Below are 18,596 nucleotides of genomic sequence, written 5' to 3'. Positions count from 1 at the left end.
AATTCCAAAGGATATATATATATATATATATATATATATATATATATATATATATATATAGAGAGAGAGAGAGAGAGAGAGAGAGAGAGAGGAATATTTTTAAAAGCAGCCTTAGAAAAAGAAATTGGCTTCCTTAACATCACAAGCCAGTAAATGGATATGAATCTCTGACCAGTGTTTCTGCTACTAGACACTACTGCTTTTCTTATACCAGATAAGCTGAATAGCTTATGCTTTTATTCCCAAAAGGAGGTCACATTTCATTACAGACATATCAAGAAGCCTGAATGCAACAATTTAAAAGGCTTGTTGCCTGACCTCTAATTGCAAAAGAAAATGGAAAAATCAAGGACTTCATGCAAGTCTGTAGCATGGATCAAACAGTATTGTTATCAGAACTTTTGAACTTTTTAAAAGAGATCTAAAAAGGAAAAAAAAGACTCATGAAACAAGCAGCATAACCTCCAACCCATCATTTTTGTCTGTTGAGGCACGCATAAATGTGGCAGGATTTTGGCTTGTTTGCTTCTCCTAACCACTTATGAAAGTGGATCAATTTACTGAAGACCAATTTATTCCAGTTGCTCTTATTTTCTGAGTGTCTCTTTGTCTTTGTCTCTGGGGCAACCATGGGATCTCCAAAAAAATGAATGAACTCAGTTGTATGAGACTTTTTCCTAGAAAAATACTTGCTTTTTGATAAGAGATTTTGTAGCAATCTTGAGGAGGATCAACCATCAAAAAGGAAAATTTCCTAAGATTTAGGATGAAACTCATCAGAATGGTATCTGAGTTTTACTCCTGCTTTTAACACCTACTCATTGTTTAAATTTAGGAAAGATCCTTATCTTTGGCTAGGATTTCAAACCCTCCCTTGGAGTGACAAGCTAAGGAAATGCTGCCAAAGTCAACATTTCAGGCCTTATTTTTATTTCCTAAGTCCTCATTGCTTAGTCCTTTCCCTTTCAGATAGCTTGTCAAAATCCATCAAAACTTTTACTATCAATCTTTCAAAATTTTAATTCTTTGTCATTTTTCCTTTTGGTTAAATGCTTCCTAGTAACTTGGAGCATCTAAGGACATATTTTTTTTCTCTCTGTATTTAACAGTATATATGAAGAAATGGCATTGCAGCAAATTGATCCCTGGAACCCTAATCATTGACTTTTAAGGCTTTCCAGGGAGTTAAATTTTGCCACTTCTTTCTAAAATAATTAAATCTTAGAGTCAGAAAGGACCTGAGAGCTCACCTAGTTATTTACAGGGGTTCTTAAACTGTGGTCTGTCCACTTGCTTAAAAAATATATTGATTTCCTTTGTAATTTTATGAAATTATTTTAAGGACTTGAAAAAAAGGGGATGCTCCATGAAGTTTGTCAGATTGCCAAAAGGGTCTACAATACAAAAATATTAAGTATCTCTGGTCTAGTTCAACTGCAGAATTTCTCAAATTATGTTCTACATTAGTGGTGTTAAACTCAAATAAAAGCATATCCCTAGGAACTAGAATATTGACTTAGAAAAGCACAAATTACCATTATCTGTGTTATATTTATATTTATTTTGCTAAACATTTTCCAGGTACATTTTAATCTGGTTAGGGGTTTTGGTATCTTTGAAATTTGACACATCTATTTTAAAGAGCCCTATTTACCCCGATGGGTAGCTAGATGACAGAGTGCCAGGTATGGAGTCAAGAAAACTCATCTTTCTGAGTTCAAATCTGGCCTCAGATATTTATTAGTTGAGTGATTCTGGGCAAATCATTTACCCTGTTTGCTTCAGTTTCCTTATCTATCAAGTGAACTGGAGAAGGAAATGGGAAAACACTACAGTATCTTTGCCACAAAAGCCCCAAATGGGATCATCAAAAGTCGGACATGACTATAACAATTGAAGAGATACCAGAAAGGGAGGAGAAGCATAAGTCTAAAAGTATAAAAAGCAAGTCCATTTGCTTTGCTCTTCGAATCAGTTGCACTCTCAAGTGGAGAACACTGGAGAATAATCAACAATCATAACAAAAGCTAACATCTTCTTAATCTAGAATCAATCACCTAACGTGCCCAATAATAATGTATAGAACATCATTTGCAGATTCATTTGTCTTGGCTGAGAAGTTGTGAAAGAATAACTTTCTATTTATGTTCTTAATTTTATATTTTTACTCTAAATATGCTTTTGATCAGTTCCCAATGTGGCTAACTTGGCAAAATAAAACAATGAAGAGACAAGAATATAAAAGTGAATACTTGGGACTGAAAATGAAACAAATATCCACAAATCAAACTTGAGTACTAAACCCTGAATATGAGAGAACTACAAATTTAATAATAACCATGAAGAATTTCAAGTAAAAATGTGATGAACTGTCATCATAACCCCAAATATTGGGTTAAGCAAGTGGGAAATAAAAACTATTGGAACGTATCTTACAAAATTGAGAACGTTATAAAATACTAATTGATAGCAAACAATTGCAATTCTCTCATTAAGTTGTTTGTAATAAATAACCCCATCTTGGGGAAGCTCTAGATGTTGGGAATTTTGAATCAAATTTTACCCATCTGTAATATTTATCCCCTTGTTGGAGCTAGACAGGCTAAATTTACATTTTCTCCCATAAGACCATCACTCAAACATATGAAAAAAGTCATTTGGTTTCCCTGAGTCTTTTCTTTTCCAAAGCAAATATAATTAATTTCTTCAACTAATCATGATTCAATATGTTTTTGATCCTCTTCTGAACATATTTTCACATTTTATTTTGTCAATGTCCCGATTAAACATGCTCAGAAGTGAATAAAATATTCCAGCACAAATGATAGTAGGACAGCCGGATTTCTTGTTCTGGGTATCATACTTCTGTTATTTAGAATAAGCTGTTTTGGTCATCACACTTTTGACTTATCACATGTTTGGAGACACTAAATCTTTGAAATGACCGAGCTTTGGATCAGCTACAAATTTGATAACCTGTTCCTTGAGGGTATAAACTATGTTGCATGTATGTTTATATCTCTTCAAACATGATACAAGGTGCAGTGGAATTTTTTCTCCTGTGGCTAATAGATTGTTATTGTTGTTGTTGTTCAGTAGCATATGATTCTTTGTGATCCCATTTGGAGTTTTCTCAGCAAAGGCACTGGAGTGATTTGCCATTTCCTTGTTTAGTTCATTTTAGAAAAGAGGAAATTGAAGCAAACAGGGTTAAATGACTTGCCCAGGATCATAGAGCCTCTAATTATCTAAGGCCATATTTAAACTCAGGTCTTCCCAACTCTAAGCCTATTGCTCTACCCACAGCTTCCCTTTCTAAAAGATGAAATAAAATGATGATACATACCTTCTTAGTAATTTATTTTACTTTGTCTAAAAGGTTAATTAAAATAAATTTCTGTGAATGTATGTCTTCATGCAAGTTATTGATAAAAACTTTTTTCACAGCAAAGTAGAAAACCTAGACATTTGTATCAAGAGGTAGACCAAGTATTGGTTTTGAACAGAAAACTTGGGTTCAAATCCTGCCTCTGCCACTTCTACCTATGTGACTTTGGACAAGTCACTTAACTGCCCTCTTGACCTCAGTTTCCTTCTGTATAAAATTCAGATATTAGATTAGTCGACCTCTAAAGTCACTTCCAGTTCTATATCTAAGATTCTATGAGCCTATGAAAAGATCAAGCAAAGAAGCCTATAAGATGTCACTTAAGATCTACTTCAATAACAGTCTATTAATTAATACTCATTTGGTGTGGAAGATATAAGACTTTCATGAATTAATCTAATTATATTATAATCCAATCCACATTTTTCCATCTTTCTCACAAAGATTTTGTATGATACCCTCTCAGATGCCCCCCATAAGAGTCCAATGCATCATGCTGATAGCATTTCTTGGTTAATAATTTCTGGAAATATCAGATAATAGACAGCTATGAAACTGTATTGAAAATTAGTTTATCTTTGGTACATATTAAAATAAAGTGATTTGATTGTGATAGCTATATGATTAATGGCGTTAATTTAACATTTTTATTCTATTAGTGCCACTGACCAACCAGTGGAAACTTTTTTGACTGGTTTAAGTAGGCCAATCTTTTGTCTTCTAGAATTTGTAAAATTTTTTTAAAAGTGAAAACCTTTAATTTGATTAGACTGCTTTTTTTTTTGTTTTGGAATGTCCAATAAAACAGGACAGAAGACATTGAATAGAACAAATCCTGTAATACTGACAAAAAGAAAATAAAATTAATAATTCATGTTTTATTTTTAGGAAATTCATACTAGTTCTTGACTGATTGCCATTTCTCCTTTTTTAAAAGGGGAATAGGAAAATCCCTACTTCTTATAGTATATGAATACAGTTTATCCATTTAATAATTCATTTCATAATTTTGCTAGGGATTTTGTTAGGGCAATTCCCAGAATATCACTAGTCTATGGTTTTGGGAACCTCCCTCCTCCCACTTTTTTTGGAAATCAGGACATTTGACCATCTATAATGATTCAGAATCTCCTATTCTCCATTGCTAATAATTAGTTTAGTGATCACACCTGATCACTGCAAAATTCTTTCAGTTCCTTAGAACGTGACTTGTTTGGGGCTTGGCCATCTGAATTCATTTAGATCAACTAGGTGGTCATACCATCTTCTCCCTAAATTGGACTGCAGAAAATGAGAAAGCTATTGTAACAGTTCAGGTAAGTCATAATGAGGGAGAATGAACTAGGCTAGTAACTGTGAACTGAGAGGAGAAATATAACGGAGATGGTATGAGGGTATAATTGATAAGATTTGCCAACTGACTGGCTAAGAGAAGTGAGGAAAGAATCAAATAGCCTATAAGATTCTCCCAGCTAAAAATGACTTCTTCCTCAAATTTTCCTTCTTTAGTATATTGAGCACATTTGACTTTATCACACTCTTTTTTTTTTTTTAAACTTTTACCTTCTGTCTTAGAATAAATACTATGTATTGGATCCAAGGCAGAACAGCAGTAAGGGCTAGGCAATGGGGGTAAGTGACTTGCTCAGGGTCACACAGCTAGGAAGTTTCTGAAACCACATTTGAACCCAGGACCCCCCTCTAGACCAGGCTCTCAACCTAATGAGTAACCCAGCTGCCCCAGTACTCTCCTTTGAATCATACATATCTGAGTATATGTGTTATCCTTATCTCATGAGACTGAAATCTCCTTGGGAGAGTTTAGGACTTCCTTGAGAGTGACTATGCCTATTTTCAGCTTTCTTCTAGCAAAGAGTCTTGCATAGAGTATGTATATTAAAAAAATTTGATGAATAGCAATACACACATATAAATATATATTTATATATAAATATACATTTTATATCTACAGATATAAATATACTTTATAGCAATAGATATAAAATATATTTTAATATATAATTTCATATTTTTACTACAGAATTCCAAATATACTTTTTTTGCGTATTCACAGGTATGGAACGTCTGCAAGTCTAAAAGCTTTTTCTTGGGCTGCCAAGTATGTGCCAAGTGATGAAGAGAAAGCTCTTAAGTGCCCATGTGGGGAAATCCAAGACAGGAAGAAAATGAAAGAGTGAGACAGAAAGATAAGACACAGAGAAGGAAAACCCAAGAGACATATGGAGACACAGAGATAGAAAGCCCAGGAGCCAAAAGAAATGCAGAAATAAGGAATCAGATAAAGAGATAGGAGAAAATTAAGAGGCAGAGAAAGACTGACAGCTACAGAGACAGAAAAAGAGCTTTAGAAAAAGAGAAAGACTCTTCAAGCTTTATAAAAACTCAGTATTTGGGAGGGGTGTATGATAAAAAAAGATCCCTGTACACACACATTTATGAAGTATGTCTGTAGTAGAATGAAATTTTTATATCCATATTTGATAAAAAGGAAAAAAAAAACAAACAAAAAATCCATGGAGGATATGCCTTGCTCTACACATACAGGGGTCCTTTCACTGTCCTGTAGATGTACATTTTTCTCTTTGTATTTCTGCCCACCCCTACTCCAACTGAACTGAAACTTATACGTAGAATACTACATCCTTTTTCTTTGTGGGGGTGTATGGGTGGGAGAGATGGTTAAAAACTGAAGGTCATAATATTCACTTCATAAGGGTGTTTTGCAATTTATAGCTGGAAAAGTACTCAGAGATCTCAGTCTGAAATGCATGACGTAAGTGTAAACTAGTCTTATTCGAGTTTACTGTGTAGGATCCTTATTGGAGTACTGTTTCCAGTTTTGAACTTTAAGATGGATATAGTAAAATTGGAGAAGGTCCAGAGGAGAGCAATGAAAATGATTAAATGTTTGGGAAAATGGGACTCCGGAGAAAAAGAATTGGGCTTATTTAAACTAGAGACGAGCAAGGCTCAAAAATATGAAGTTAAGGATAATCAGCTATTGTCCAAATTCTTTGGAAATTGACCAAGAAAAAATGTGCTTAATTAAGAGTAGTAAGGATTTGGGTTAGATATAAGGAAGAACTTTTCTTTCTTTCTTTCTTTCTTTCTTTCTTTCTTTCTTTCTTTCTTTCTTTCTTTCTTTCTTTCTTTCTTTCTTTCTTTCTTTCTTTCTTTCTTCTTTTATTTTTTTTGGCCAGTGAAGAATCCACATGTCTGTCTCTTGAGATAGTACAGAAAAATCTAGTGTTCTTATGATCTTGCTTTTAAAAAATCCAAGTTGGCAAGACAGACATAGTTTTCTGGAATTAGGTGAACTCGGTCAGGCCTTCCAATTCTCTGATTTGATGATGTCTTTGGGGAAAAGATATATCCCAGAGATCCCATGAAGCTAAATCAAAAGTTCGAGATGATGGTAAACGAGGTCACTGACATACCACCAGAGTTTTAGCCACCTTATGGAGAGAAGGCATTTATTTTGAAAAGAAATGGTTACTTATGGAGCTTTTTACTTCATGAAAGGACAGCTCTAATGTAAAACTCTGCAATCAATAATAAAACAAATTGTATTCAACAAAGATAGCAACAGCTGTTGTGTGTATCTCTCTGTGTATGTATGTAAGCCAGGCACCAAATGGGAGGTAAAATTCTTCTGCCTCTCCTTTCTTATTTTTGGTGCTTGAATTTTTTTCCCCCTTACATATGTGAATAAGATTGGCTCTGAAGTTCAAAACAAATGTTTTGTTTCATCACAAGATTCTTCTACCATGGCTGTATTAGAGTTCTGCCTGGGTGACTCTAGTCCCCAAAGCTAAGAGCTTTGTGACTCTTACTAAAAGGGTTTTGACATTTCAAAGCAAACACCTACAACAAAGTCATTGAAAAGCTCACTTCTGCTCAGTACTGAGCACTTGACTTCTAGACAAAAGGCAAGGAAAGGGCACTGGGAACCCTGATAGAGAACTGCCACATGTATGCATAGCCAGGGAGTTTCCCAGGTGTTTGGCCATCTATTTACCTTTCAGTGATATTTTTAGCTGTCTGTAAGAATCGGGCATGATCGTTCTCCTTCAGGGACTGTTCGGCTTGGGAGATGAGTGATGTAGAGCGCTCAATGCACTGCTTGCAATTTGCAATTTGCTGGGCCAGTTTTCGAAGTCTCACCACCTTGAATGAAAAGAGAGGGAGGGAGAGAGAATTAAAATCATAACTTTGTGCCACATCTGGCTTTTCTTCTTGTTCAGTCATTTCAGGGGTTTTGGACTCTTTATGACCCTTTTTTGGGTTTTCTTAGCTGATATACTGAAGTGGTTTGCCATTTCTTTCTCCAGTTGATCTTACTGATAAGGAAATTGAGGCAAACAAGGTTAAGTGATTTGCTCAGGGTTACAGAATTAGTGTGTGTCCAGATTTGAGCCCCTGTCTTCCTGATTCCAGATCTGGGGCTCAATTCACTGTGCCACCTAGCTCCCTGACTGTGGCTACACACCTCTTTTATTCTCCAGGTCAGAATGCTGTTAAGGAAACTCTTGATTTTGAAATACTTCCCTAATATTAAAAAACAAAAAGATGTGACTCATTTGCAAATTAAGAAAAGTAGTCAGACTTTGGTTTTAATTTTCCATCAAATCACCTGGTAACCTCTGGGAACTCACTTGTAAGTTGTCTCTACCTACATTCTTTTCAGCTGAGCCATAAAGATAACACACCTTCAACAGGTACAATTTAAGGGTAAAGAGAAAAAAAAATCTTCAAAAAGCTCTTGGAGATCCTAAGGTGAAAGTTGCTAGAAAAGCATTAAGTATTATTATTTCCTCTCAAATATGTAAAGTCCATGTGTTAATTAACAAAATGGGAGTGTTTCTTTCCACTGATTATTTTTTTCCATGCTGAGAACATTAGGGAGAGCCAAAACAAGCACAGCTGGTCCATTTCCCCTCACCCAGGACGTCATTTCCTGGCACTTTGTGCTTTCATGATAACTAAGGACTATTTTGATAAGCATTTTCCTCCAATGATGAAAATGCACATTTGTTTCACAACCTTAGTGCCATATCCCTACCTTTTATTCCTTGGAAATGAATCCAAAATATATCTGGCAGAAACCTTTGCTATAATCCAAGATAAAACCAAGACATCACACTTGACTCTAACCTTTGGTGCTCACGCTATCCAGGGAGGTGATTTTTTTACTGACTAAAACCCGAGTTAAAAATAGACAGCTAATTGGCATTGACATATGCCTAGGACCTAGATCTATATACTAGAGGTCTTGGCAGGTCTGGAGATAATATTGCAATGGAAAATAGCACAAAGGGAAAGAATATGGAGGAAGCTTCTTAAGCTGTCTTCCAGAAAATACTGGCTCAGACCTCCTCCAAAATTCCTCTAACCTCTACAAATTTCTTCCTTACTCTATGTCATCATTCTCACGCTCACCTAATTTCTAATAGAAGAAAAATAGAGAAAGAAAACTATAACTTTAAGTCTTGGGGGAATATCAAGACCTGGTTATATACTACAGCAAAAAAAGGAAATGAATGCTCATTTGATGGGAAGAAACAACATTTTGGTCTAAAAATTAAAAAAAATTCTTATAATGAGAATTCTACTAACATATTAATGGATTTTTCTATCTGAGAACAGGATAAGTGCTGAGTATAAGACTTTACATAAGATATAGGCCCCCAAATGCTCAGTGAATTGACTAAAATTTGGTTTCCATCAAAACCTAGAGCTCAGGGGGAGGAGGCCCATTCTAGTTATCCTAAAAGGCTATTTTGAACACTTTTTTTCCCCATTCTTATAAAAGAGGCTGACATTTTTTTCAGTCAATGAACTGGGAAAATTAATTAATCAGAGAATATAGTAATGTATTCCAACAATTGAAGAATATAATAAATTACTGAGAGAAATTCTGTCCATAATAAAGGTCATTATTTTCTTAAAGTAAGTGAAGGATATTCAGAAATCTTTTGAGAGGCGACAACTGATAAAAAATATGATTTGGTATTTTTCCAGGGAAAAGTGGTAAAATGTTGTAAGGCCAGGATATGCCACCAGGAAGACAATTTTGTATCAATCTCCCTTTCTTCTTACAAACAGTAACATTTCTCATGATTGACATTGGGCAAACTGTAAATAAGGCATACACATAATCCATGTTAGCCTGCCTTAAAAACACAGGAATATAGATCTCCCATAATGTCAATGAGAGTTACTACGTGGTCTCGGGGGGGGGGGAAAAGAGAGACTCAAGTCATGGACAAGTTGAAACGAGCAGACTTTAGACACTGTTTTTGAAATATTGCAGGATTTTTCTGCAGAGAGTAAATGGAGGACATAGTCCTAAAATATGGAGGCAGAATAATGTCAGAATAACGTCCTGTATGCTTTTCTCACATTATGATTTTTCCTAGTCAGATTGTGGAATTTTGCAAATAGCTCTCATTTGATAAGAAAGTTTATATTTATAGAGAACACATACACATTTACACATGCGCACACACACACATATATAAAGTACATGAACACATGGATATTTATATATGTATGATCACTTTGCTACTGAAATAATTTCATTTTATAACCTTAAGCACAAAAAAGTAAAATTCTTCTTATATGTCCATATGACTATTTCTCACTTTTTTTTCCTTCAAGAAATAAGTACTTTATTCATAACTAAAACTGGCTCTCTTGCTATAGATAAATATCTTACTCTCTAATTTCTAAATAATTATATAATTATATTAATGAAGAATAGAAATGACAAATAGGCTAACTCTATGAGCAGAAACTACTGGCTTAAGCTACAATGGTTTCTCAGGAGAAACCCCAAGTCAGGAGAAACAAGCTGAGTCTCTGCTCACATCCAATCCCACCAATTAACTGTCTTCAACCCTTCTCAACTGCCCCTCACCCAAAGTTCTCCAGGGGGGTCCCCTGGAATTCTGGGTGAGGCTCTCCCTGTACCTTTGCAGGGATTCCATGCTTTGCATCTGCACACAACAATGTCCATATGACTATTTCTCACTTTTTTTTCCTTCAGGAAATAAGTACTTTATTCATGACCTCTTAAAGCCTCTCTATGCCTATCATGGAAATATTTTATCTCCTATAGTCTATTTCTAAAAAGAAATTAAGGATGTTTCATGCAATTTTCATTTGCTAGTTTATTATACTTTCTATCTATTTTAAAAGCCTATCCCAACTCTCTTATGTATGCTATAGGAAACTTAATTCATGCCAGCCATTTTCAAATGATAGTAAATCCTCCCAAGATAAGCAAATATTTCAGGGGATGGTGTGGCATATGGAAATGGTGTTTCTCTAAGGCTTTGGATAAGCCCAAACAGACATTCTCAGCCTTTCAAACATTACTATCTCAAATGGGATGAATTTTCAAGACTCAGTGCATACCAAAACGAGTTAAGGCAAGAGACTATTTCTATTAGTTGAAGTCTTACTCATTTAGTACATATTTTATAGCAGCCTGGAAATTAGAATTAAGTTAGTCAGGAACTGGATTTCACTATCAACTTTTTATTAAATCTTTTCCTTCTGTCTTAGAATCAATATTGTGTATTGATCGTTAAGGACTAGGCAATGGGGGTCAGATTTGAACCCAGGAACTCCCATCTTCAGGTCTGACTCCCTATCCACTATCCCATCTAGCTGCTCCTTCCATCAACTTCTCATTTATCTTTGTGCCTGCTGACACAAATAAACTGGTTTCCATGAAGATCTGACCAGTCCTTTCTTAGTTTCTATATGCCTTCAGTGACATTTACTACAGGAATACATATTAGATTAAGATCCAATATTTGAAAATGGAGTTTAATCAACTTTTCCTCTTGTTTATGTGATGTCTTTTAAATTGGGATCTCAAAGAATATACTTTGTAATATTTATAGCAGCCTTGCTAATCATCATTAGAGCTGCTCCTGAGCAAAACTGTATAGTAGGTAAAATTTTATTTCACATCTTTAATTGCATCTAACAAATAACTATATACCAGAAACTATGTTAGCCACTGAGGAGACATATGAAAGTCCCTGACAACAAGAAATTCTGTTGTGGAGATTCCGAACCAGGACAGTGAAGAGGAAAGGCATTTGAGACATGAGGGTCAGTTGCACGAACACATAGCACATCACATACATCTAGTGCTGGTTGGCTTATTTCCATGTCCACTTCAACTTGGGTGCCCTTCTTTGTGGTCTGGCCTGTCTCCTGGTCAGTGCCTCCACATTGTCCTTACTTCTTCCCCTTTAGGAAGCATCTGGGAGTAATATCCCATGAACAAACCCATCACAAAAGGATGAAGCACTGCAAGTTTCTGTATAGCATAACAAACTACCAGTTAGCGATACTATGGTTCTGGGTTCTTGGCAAGACAAAGTTTTCCTAGTTTCTGACCATTCCTCTTCCAACTGACAAGTTGTTCTTGGTTCCACTTCTTTAACTGGTTATCGTTTTCATTACCCTAAAGAAGGGTAGTGAAATATGAAATTTATGACTCTGTTTGAGCTGTCTCTAATGGGATAACTCCCACTCCTGGCTATTTTATCAGCTTATCTCTTTCCATGGTGCCAGGCAGTCAAAGGCCATTCAACTCTTGTCAGGTCTTTCACAGATAAAGGGAACATCATAGTTAAAAGAGAGCTAAAAGATCATTTAGTCTAATCCTTTAGTTTACAAACCAAGTAACTGAGGCACAGAAATTTTAAGAAATTCCAAACCATATAAATGTTAATAATATCATAGGGACACACTCCCACCCAAGTATCTTTAATTGGTACCCAATGCTATCCATAGCTAATCATGACTAGGTTCCATTCTTTCTTTCCTCTTTAAATTCCCAAAATATGTATTGTATTCTCTAAACTTGGTTCTTTGGCTTTCACAAGTTGAAAATGACATAACAGAAGTAAACTAATTCTTGTTTGATGAGAGAAACCTGGAAGGGACTGTCCAGGACTTTCCTTTCTTTCCAGGTAATAAGTTCAATAACTGTACTGAGACAATGTCTTTTTTCCCCAGGTCATTCTTCTTACTACACTCAATACAGAGATTTATATTTTTAGTTCATATGTCTTAAACAGTAGAAATTCTTCTGTTTTCTCAGAAGAATAAATATAATGGTAGGAATTTCATGTTAGTAACGAGAGTACTCCAATTCCATGGTGGACTGGTGGAGAAATTGGTCAATAAGTCCCTTCAATTCACTCAGTCAAAAGAAAACTGCCTACATTGCTTAGGTATACCACTTGGTATGTCAGTTACCATTTTAAGCCACATATAAGGGACGAAAGTATTTTGGAAAGTTTGATAAAGTATTAAATAGTTGATATTTAGTATATGAATGATGGAAGAAAAAAATTTTAGTAAGGATTCAATACTGAGGCTCAAAGTTATCATAGAGATGACATTTTGGAGGTATCCTTGTTTTGCTTGCATTAAAGTTATGTCCTAGATCTGACAATTTGTGTACAGAAAAAAAAAATTTTAAGATGGCACAGCTGTTGTCCATAATTTCCAGTTAGTGATAGTATCCTGACAGTTTCATGAATTATTTAATCTACTATTAACTTTTTGGGCCATTCTTCCTGCCCCATATAACCTGCAGACATATTTTTAGGTCATAAAGGTAAGGAAATAAGAAACAAAGTAAAAACTAAAGAGTTTCTTTAAGATAAAACAAAAAATTTGGAAATAATTACTTTCTGAGCTGTGATCTCTTTGTATCCCTACAACAACATATAACAAAAGGTGGTAGATACTGAAAAAAAATTTTTGTAGCTTACATAAATTTATCTAATTCCAAGTTCTTTGCTACTTCAGGGCATCAGTCATCAAATTAATGCAGATATTTCTTCTACCTCCTTAAATTATAATCCATCTAACCCCTCTAATTTTGTCAACAAGAATTTATTAAGCACCTGTGCTGTGCTGGTTTTTCCATGGTACCTCAGAATAATGGTGTATGATAGAGAAATTTTGTTTTTAAATTAAAATACAAACATACAGACACACAACATAAATACATACATATTATGACCAAAACTTTTACAAATTTCTTGGTTAATTGCCTTGACCTAAAATTTTTAAATTTTAATGAAATGTATTTTTTTGACTCTAAGTATTTTGTTAAGATATCAGAGGAATGAGATTTATCTTTTTAAAGTATCCAATAGAAAAAGAAAACTTCTTGATACTTGGGAGTAATCATAAGGAAAAAGAATAAAAATTTCCAATTTCATCAGCAGATTCTAAATTGAATTTGTGGCAATGGACAATTGCTAGAGTTAATATGTTCATTTATGGTAACTGATTTTTTTGTGTGAATAGATTCTCCCATGATTTGGGGAGGGGAGGCATCAGTGAGGCTATTTATTCAGAGGAAATATTCAACAAGAAAAATCTTACCTTTCCTTCTTTGATTTTGGTTCCAATAATTTGGCGTCTCTGTTGGATGATTTCAATGAGTAGGTCACATTCCTCCATCAGTTTGGTTTCTTGCCGTGAAGCATTGACCTAGAGAATGAGTCACAATGGTCAGTGCACATCTGGACTTTATTTTCAGTCAGTGTTTACTTTGGCTCTGTATAATATGTTTCTGGTGGCAGAATGTGCATCTGAAAAACTTCTTAAAACTTTAGCTTCCCTTCTTCTAGTTGCTAGCTTTGGGGAATTTTGGTTTTCTTTTGGCTTTCCCATTTTTAAAAGTGTCTGAAATTTGAAACTAATAGAAGTAAGGAGCTAATCTGAAGATTTCATTGTGGTTAGACTAGTGTGAATATCCTTTGGGCAAATTTTCCCACATCATTCCAAAGAACTGGTTTTTTTAATTCTAAAGTTTAGCCCCATGAATAAGAATTCAAGTTAGGGGTTTAGCAACAAGGTTGCATTACCACAAATGTCATTACTATGTCCTTTATATACAAACTTTAGTTTGACTCTTTGTTTCCCTAGTATTATAAAAAAGAACCGGCCTTGAAGCCAGGAAGACTTAAGACTACAAGTCCCACACTCCAACACATATTAGCTCTGTTACCCTGGGCAAGTCACTTTAACTTTCAAAGCTCTATGCATTTCTCAAAGACTGTAAGTTGCAGAGACAGCACCTACCCACTTATTGGCTTTGGCCAAAGGGGTTTCCTTAACAAGAAGATCATTACCACAAAAATGATAGGTACCTATACCTATTCCCTATTTTAAATAGATATAGTGATGGGTGAATTTTAAATCTGCTAGGTAGGTAATTAAAAAACACATAAGTTGGCACATTTTCAACTGCACAAGTTTATAGTAAGAAACTACATTATTCTAGGTTTTTTCTTTGTTTGTTTTTAAAGAAAAGATACTAGGAGGAGGATGTCTATTAATGCCTTGGTTTATATTTAAATTTTTTTAATGATTCTTATTCTTATTGATGTCTTTTGTTGACGTCATATTAGTTTCTGAATACATCATTCCCTCTCCTACCCAATGATCTATCTCTTAGAATAAAGATTTTAAAAGAAAGAGGACAAGAAAAAAATTCAGTAAAACTAGAAATATCATACCAGACAGTTATTTGTGGTATTATATAACAATAATCCCCCACTCTGGGGTTGGGGTGGATGGGTGGGGTACAATATTTTCAACTTTCCATACTTTACGTTTTAAGATTTCATTAGTTTTTTTAATTTAAGGGAACACATATGAACTTTATAATTGGGTGACTACTAGCCATGAGATTTGGAGAAACACTCAGAACATACTGTTTTCTTTCATACAAAGACAGTTTTGATATTTTTGCTCACAGATAACAAGACAGAAAACACAGCTGTTAGAGATGGAGATAACAGTTTTAAATCATACTTTTTGGCTTAAGCCCTGCATTAGTTTTCTTCCATCAGCACTGACCTCCAAACAACGAAGAATTATTGTAACCTTGGTAATTCTGGTGCATCTCGAGAAAAGTACATAGCCTAGCAATCAAGTTTTGATTTAGGATATTCCATTTGGGTTAGAATGATTTTGTTTTCTAAAAATGAAGTAAAACTAAAAATGGGAAAGAAGATGGAACTTGAGAATGTTTCGATTGCTGTTAAATTAAACTTTGAAATCTTTAAAATGCCTTCCATTTCACTTCTGTCAAGGAAGAGGACTGATAAAATAGGAAGGGAGGAAGTTTGCTTTAAGGAGAGGACTTGCAGATGCACCATTATCACTGAGAAGAAGCTGGTCATCACCACTGAATGTCCAGATGCTCTGCACTTGGTAAATCACATGGCACATTCTGAATGAATGGAGTATTCAATGGAACCATGTGAACATGTATAGAATTTTGGGGTCAGCCTCTTTTAACATTGCTTCCACTTTTCAATAATTCATTCAATGAACATTTGTTAAATGTCTCCTGTGTGCAAGATGAGAGGCAGTTTGGCATAACACTAGAGAACTACCTTTGGAGTCAGGTAGATCCAGGACTAAGTCCTGGCTATGACACATATTGGTTGTGGGCAACTCCCAGCCTCTTAGTGCTCTAGGCAAAGATTATAACTTTCAGGGAATGAGCCAGCTTTCAACAGCAGAGGAAATCTATTTATAAGAGAATTTCCTATACTGATGATACTATGTTAGAAATTGGTGATCAAAGATAACAAGAAACATAGCCCCTGCCTTCAAGGAGACTAAAATTAAATGGGGAAAGATGCAGAAATTATCTGACAGGTACTAAAATCAGTAAGACATAAGGTAAAAATATGATAGAGAAAATGGAGAAATGATTTTTTTTAAAAAGTCTCATTTAAAAGTGTTAGAAATAAAGTTAGATACCTGATTGAATTGTCTTAAAATTTTGTCACTATCAGTTTTCTTCATATTTTCCACCTTATTGCCTCTAAATAGATTTTAATAGTGTAATGCTGTTAGTTTAATAAGGTGAAAGATATTTAATCACATCCATAATAATGATAACAACAATAATAAAAGCTAGAGCATCTACATAGAGCTTAATGGTTTACAAAGTGTTTTACTTGGATATAATATTATATATAATAACTCTGGGAGATATGTGCTATTCTTCACCCCATTTTTATTGATGAGAAAATTGAGGTTGAGAAAGGGTAAGTGTCTAAGACAGTTAAACATTATAAGAAGATGAGGAAAGTTCTATAGAAGCATAATCCTAATAAGTCCCTTTCCTGCACTCAGCAATCTGTCAGCTGACTGTATCCCTTTGATCCTTTAAAATCTGAACATAAAGGAGAAATGGGGATACCTGAAAATGAAGATAGTGAATTTCTCACTGTACCTGTTTTACCTCAAAGGTCACATCCCTTGTTGTTGCTGATCAGTCATTTTTTAAAATCGCATCTGACTCTTTGAGATCCCATTTTTAGGGTTTTCTTGGCAAAGAAACTGCAATGATTTGCTATTTTTTCTCTAGCTCCTTTTACAGATGAGGAAACTGAGTTAAACAGGGTTAAGTGGCTTGTCCAGTGGCTTACAGCTAGTAAGTGTCTTAAAGTTGTCTAAAGTTAGATTTGAACTCAGGTCTTCCTTAATCCAGGTCCAGTGTTCCTATCCCCAGTGCTGCCTAGCTAGTTCCCCAAAACTTTAGTCCTGTGGCTTAGGACTAAGCCTACAAGTTAAAACTGGGGTTGATCTGGCAGATCTGACCTTGCCATCCCTCGCATCACATTATTTAACATTAGGAGAAGCCAATTCAATAAACAGTCTCTGTGACTAAATTTCTTTTTCATTCCTTCATGAAGAAAGTGAGAGATTTAGTCTCTTTCATATGATACAAATATTAAAATAAATGTTTATAATATAAAATATATGTTTTTATATATAAATATATAATTTTAAAATTTATACATACAATTAAAATGAAATAGTAATGTGTAGTTAATTTCTCCAGAATGTTTGGTTCACAGCCCCTTTGGAAAAAACTCACCTGTGCCCAAACATGATGACTACTGTGCTAAGGCAGCTCAGTGGTGTTATCGCATGTTGAACAATGGGTGGAGTGGCAAGGACAGTTTATTTTCTCCTTGTCACATGAATATAAACATCAAAAGTATTTAATTACATGTATGCATAAAAGAGGACTATATGCTTGTGAAATGTTCTCTCTCAGTCTGTAAAATGCTCCTATGGTATTATTTCAAAAAACTTGCTTTCTTAATTGGACTTGTCTTCAACTCACCCACAGAATATTCACTCTACAGCATAAACACGATTGTATTTCAGGCATATGAGGGGTGTCAAGTATTGAGAAATATTTTCTGCAAAATGTGGACACAAACACTAGTGGAAAAATATGCAATGTCAACTCTACACTTGCAACTTAGCTGAATATATATTTAGATTGCAGACATCTTTCACTCTTTAATGAAAGTAAGATTTTGCTAGACCATCAGGGTCAAATTCTCTCTAATTCCTTTAGTAGACACTGACTTCATACAGTGTTAGTAACTGGATTTTTAGGAATAAAATGGGAAATAGGGCTGTCAGGCAGACCATCTCAAAGGGAAGCTTGCTAAGTGGCACTGTGAATAAATGCTGTGTCTGGATTCAGAAAAATCTGAGTTCAAATTTGGCCAAAGTGATGTCTCCTCAACTGTAAAATAGGGATAATAATAGAAACCACCTCACAGGGTTGTTTTGAGTAGCTAATGAGATGTTTGTAAATGCACTTAGAAGAATACTTGAAATAGAAGTGTTGTTATTTAGTCATTACTGATTTCTGACTTTTAATGACCCTATTTGGGGTTTTCTTAGCAAAACATTGGAGTCGTTTGCTATTTCCTTCTCCAACTTATTTTACAGATGAGGAACTGTAGCAAACGAGGTTAAATGACTTGTAGAGTTACACAGCTACCAAGTGTCTGAGGCTGGATTTGAACTTATCTCTTCCTGAATCTATAGTCGGCACTCAATCTACTACACTGTCTCCTGCCCTAGAGTAGACACTTAATAAATGCTTGCTTGCTTTCTTCTTTCCTTCCTTCTGTCCTTCCCTCCTTGCAAGTATGGCGTCAACATTCCATTACTCCCCTGTCCTCAGCTGGTGCTTGAAATTTCTCTAACAGACGTATGTTCCTTAACTATATAATTTTGATCTATTATGAGGTCCAAATATATATGTGTGTGTGTATATATATGTGTGTATATATATATATATATATAT

The 18,596-nt window shown here is 34.8% G+C and overlaps 1 protein-coding gene across 1 annotated transcript in view; it reads right to left on the bottom strand.

The window, feature by feature from the left end:
• Positions 1 to 18,596, bottom strand: part of MID1 (midline 1) — a 193,239-nt gene that overhangs the window by 34,927 nt on the left and 139,716 nt on the right. The window contains exons 4-5 of the mRNA XM_044670381.1: positions 13,838 to 13,945; positions 7,428 to 7,576 (exon numbers count right to left, since the gene is read on the bottom strand). Of these exons, the coding sequence (XP_044526316.1) occupies positions 7,428 to 7,576; positions 13,838 to 13,945 (257 nt within the window). The remainder of the gene's footprint in view (positions 1 to 7,427; positions 7,577 to 13,837; positions 13,946 to 18,596) is intronic.

Source organism: Gracilinanus agilis, chromosome 3 (genome assembly GCF_016433145.1).
Source record: "Gracilinanus agilis isolate LMUSP501 chromosome 3, AgileGrace, whole genome shotgun sequence".
Taxonomy (NCBI): Eukaryota; Metazoa; Chordata; class Mammalia; order Didelphimorphia; family Didelphidae; genus Gracilinanus; species Gracilinanus agilis.
This window is presented reverse-complemented; position numbering and strand designations above follow the sequence as displayed.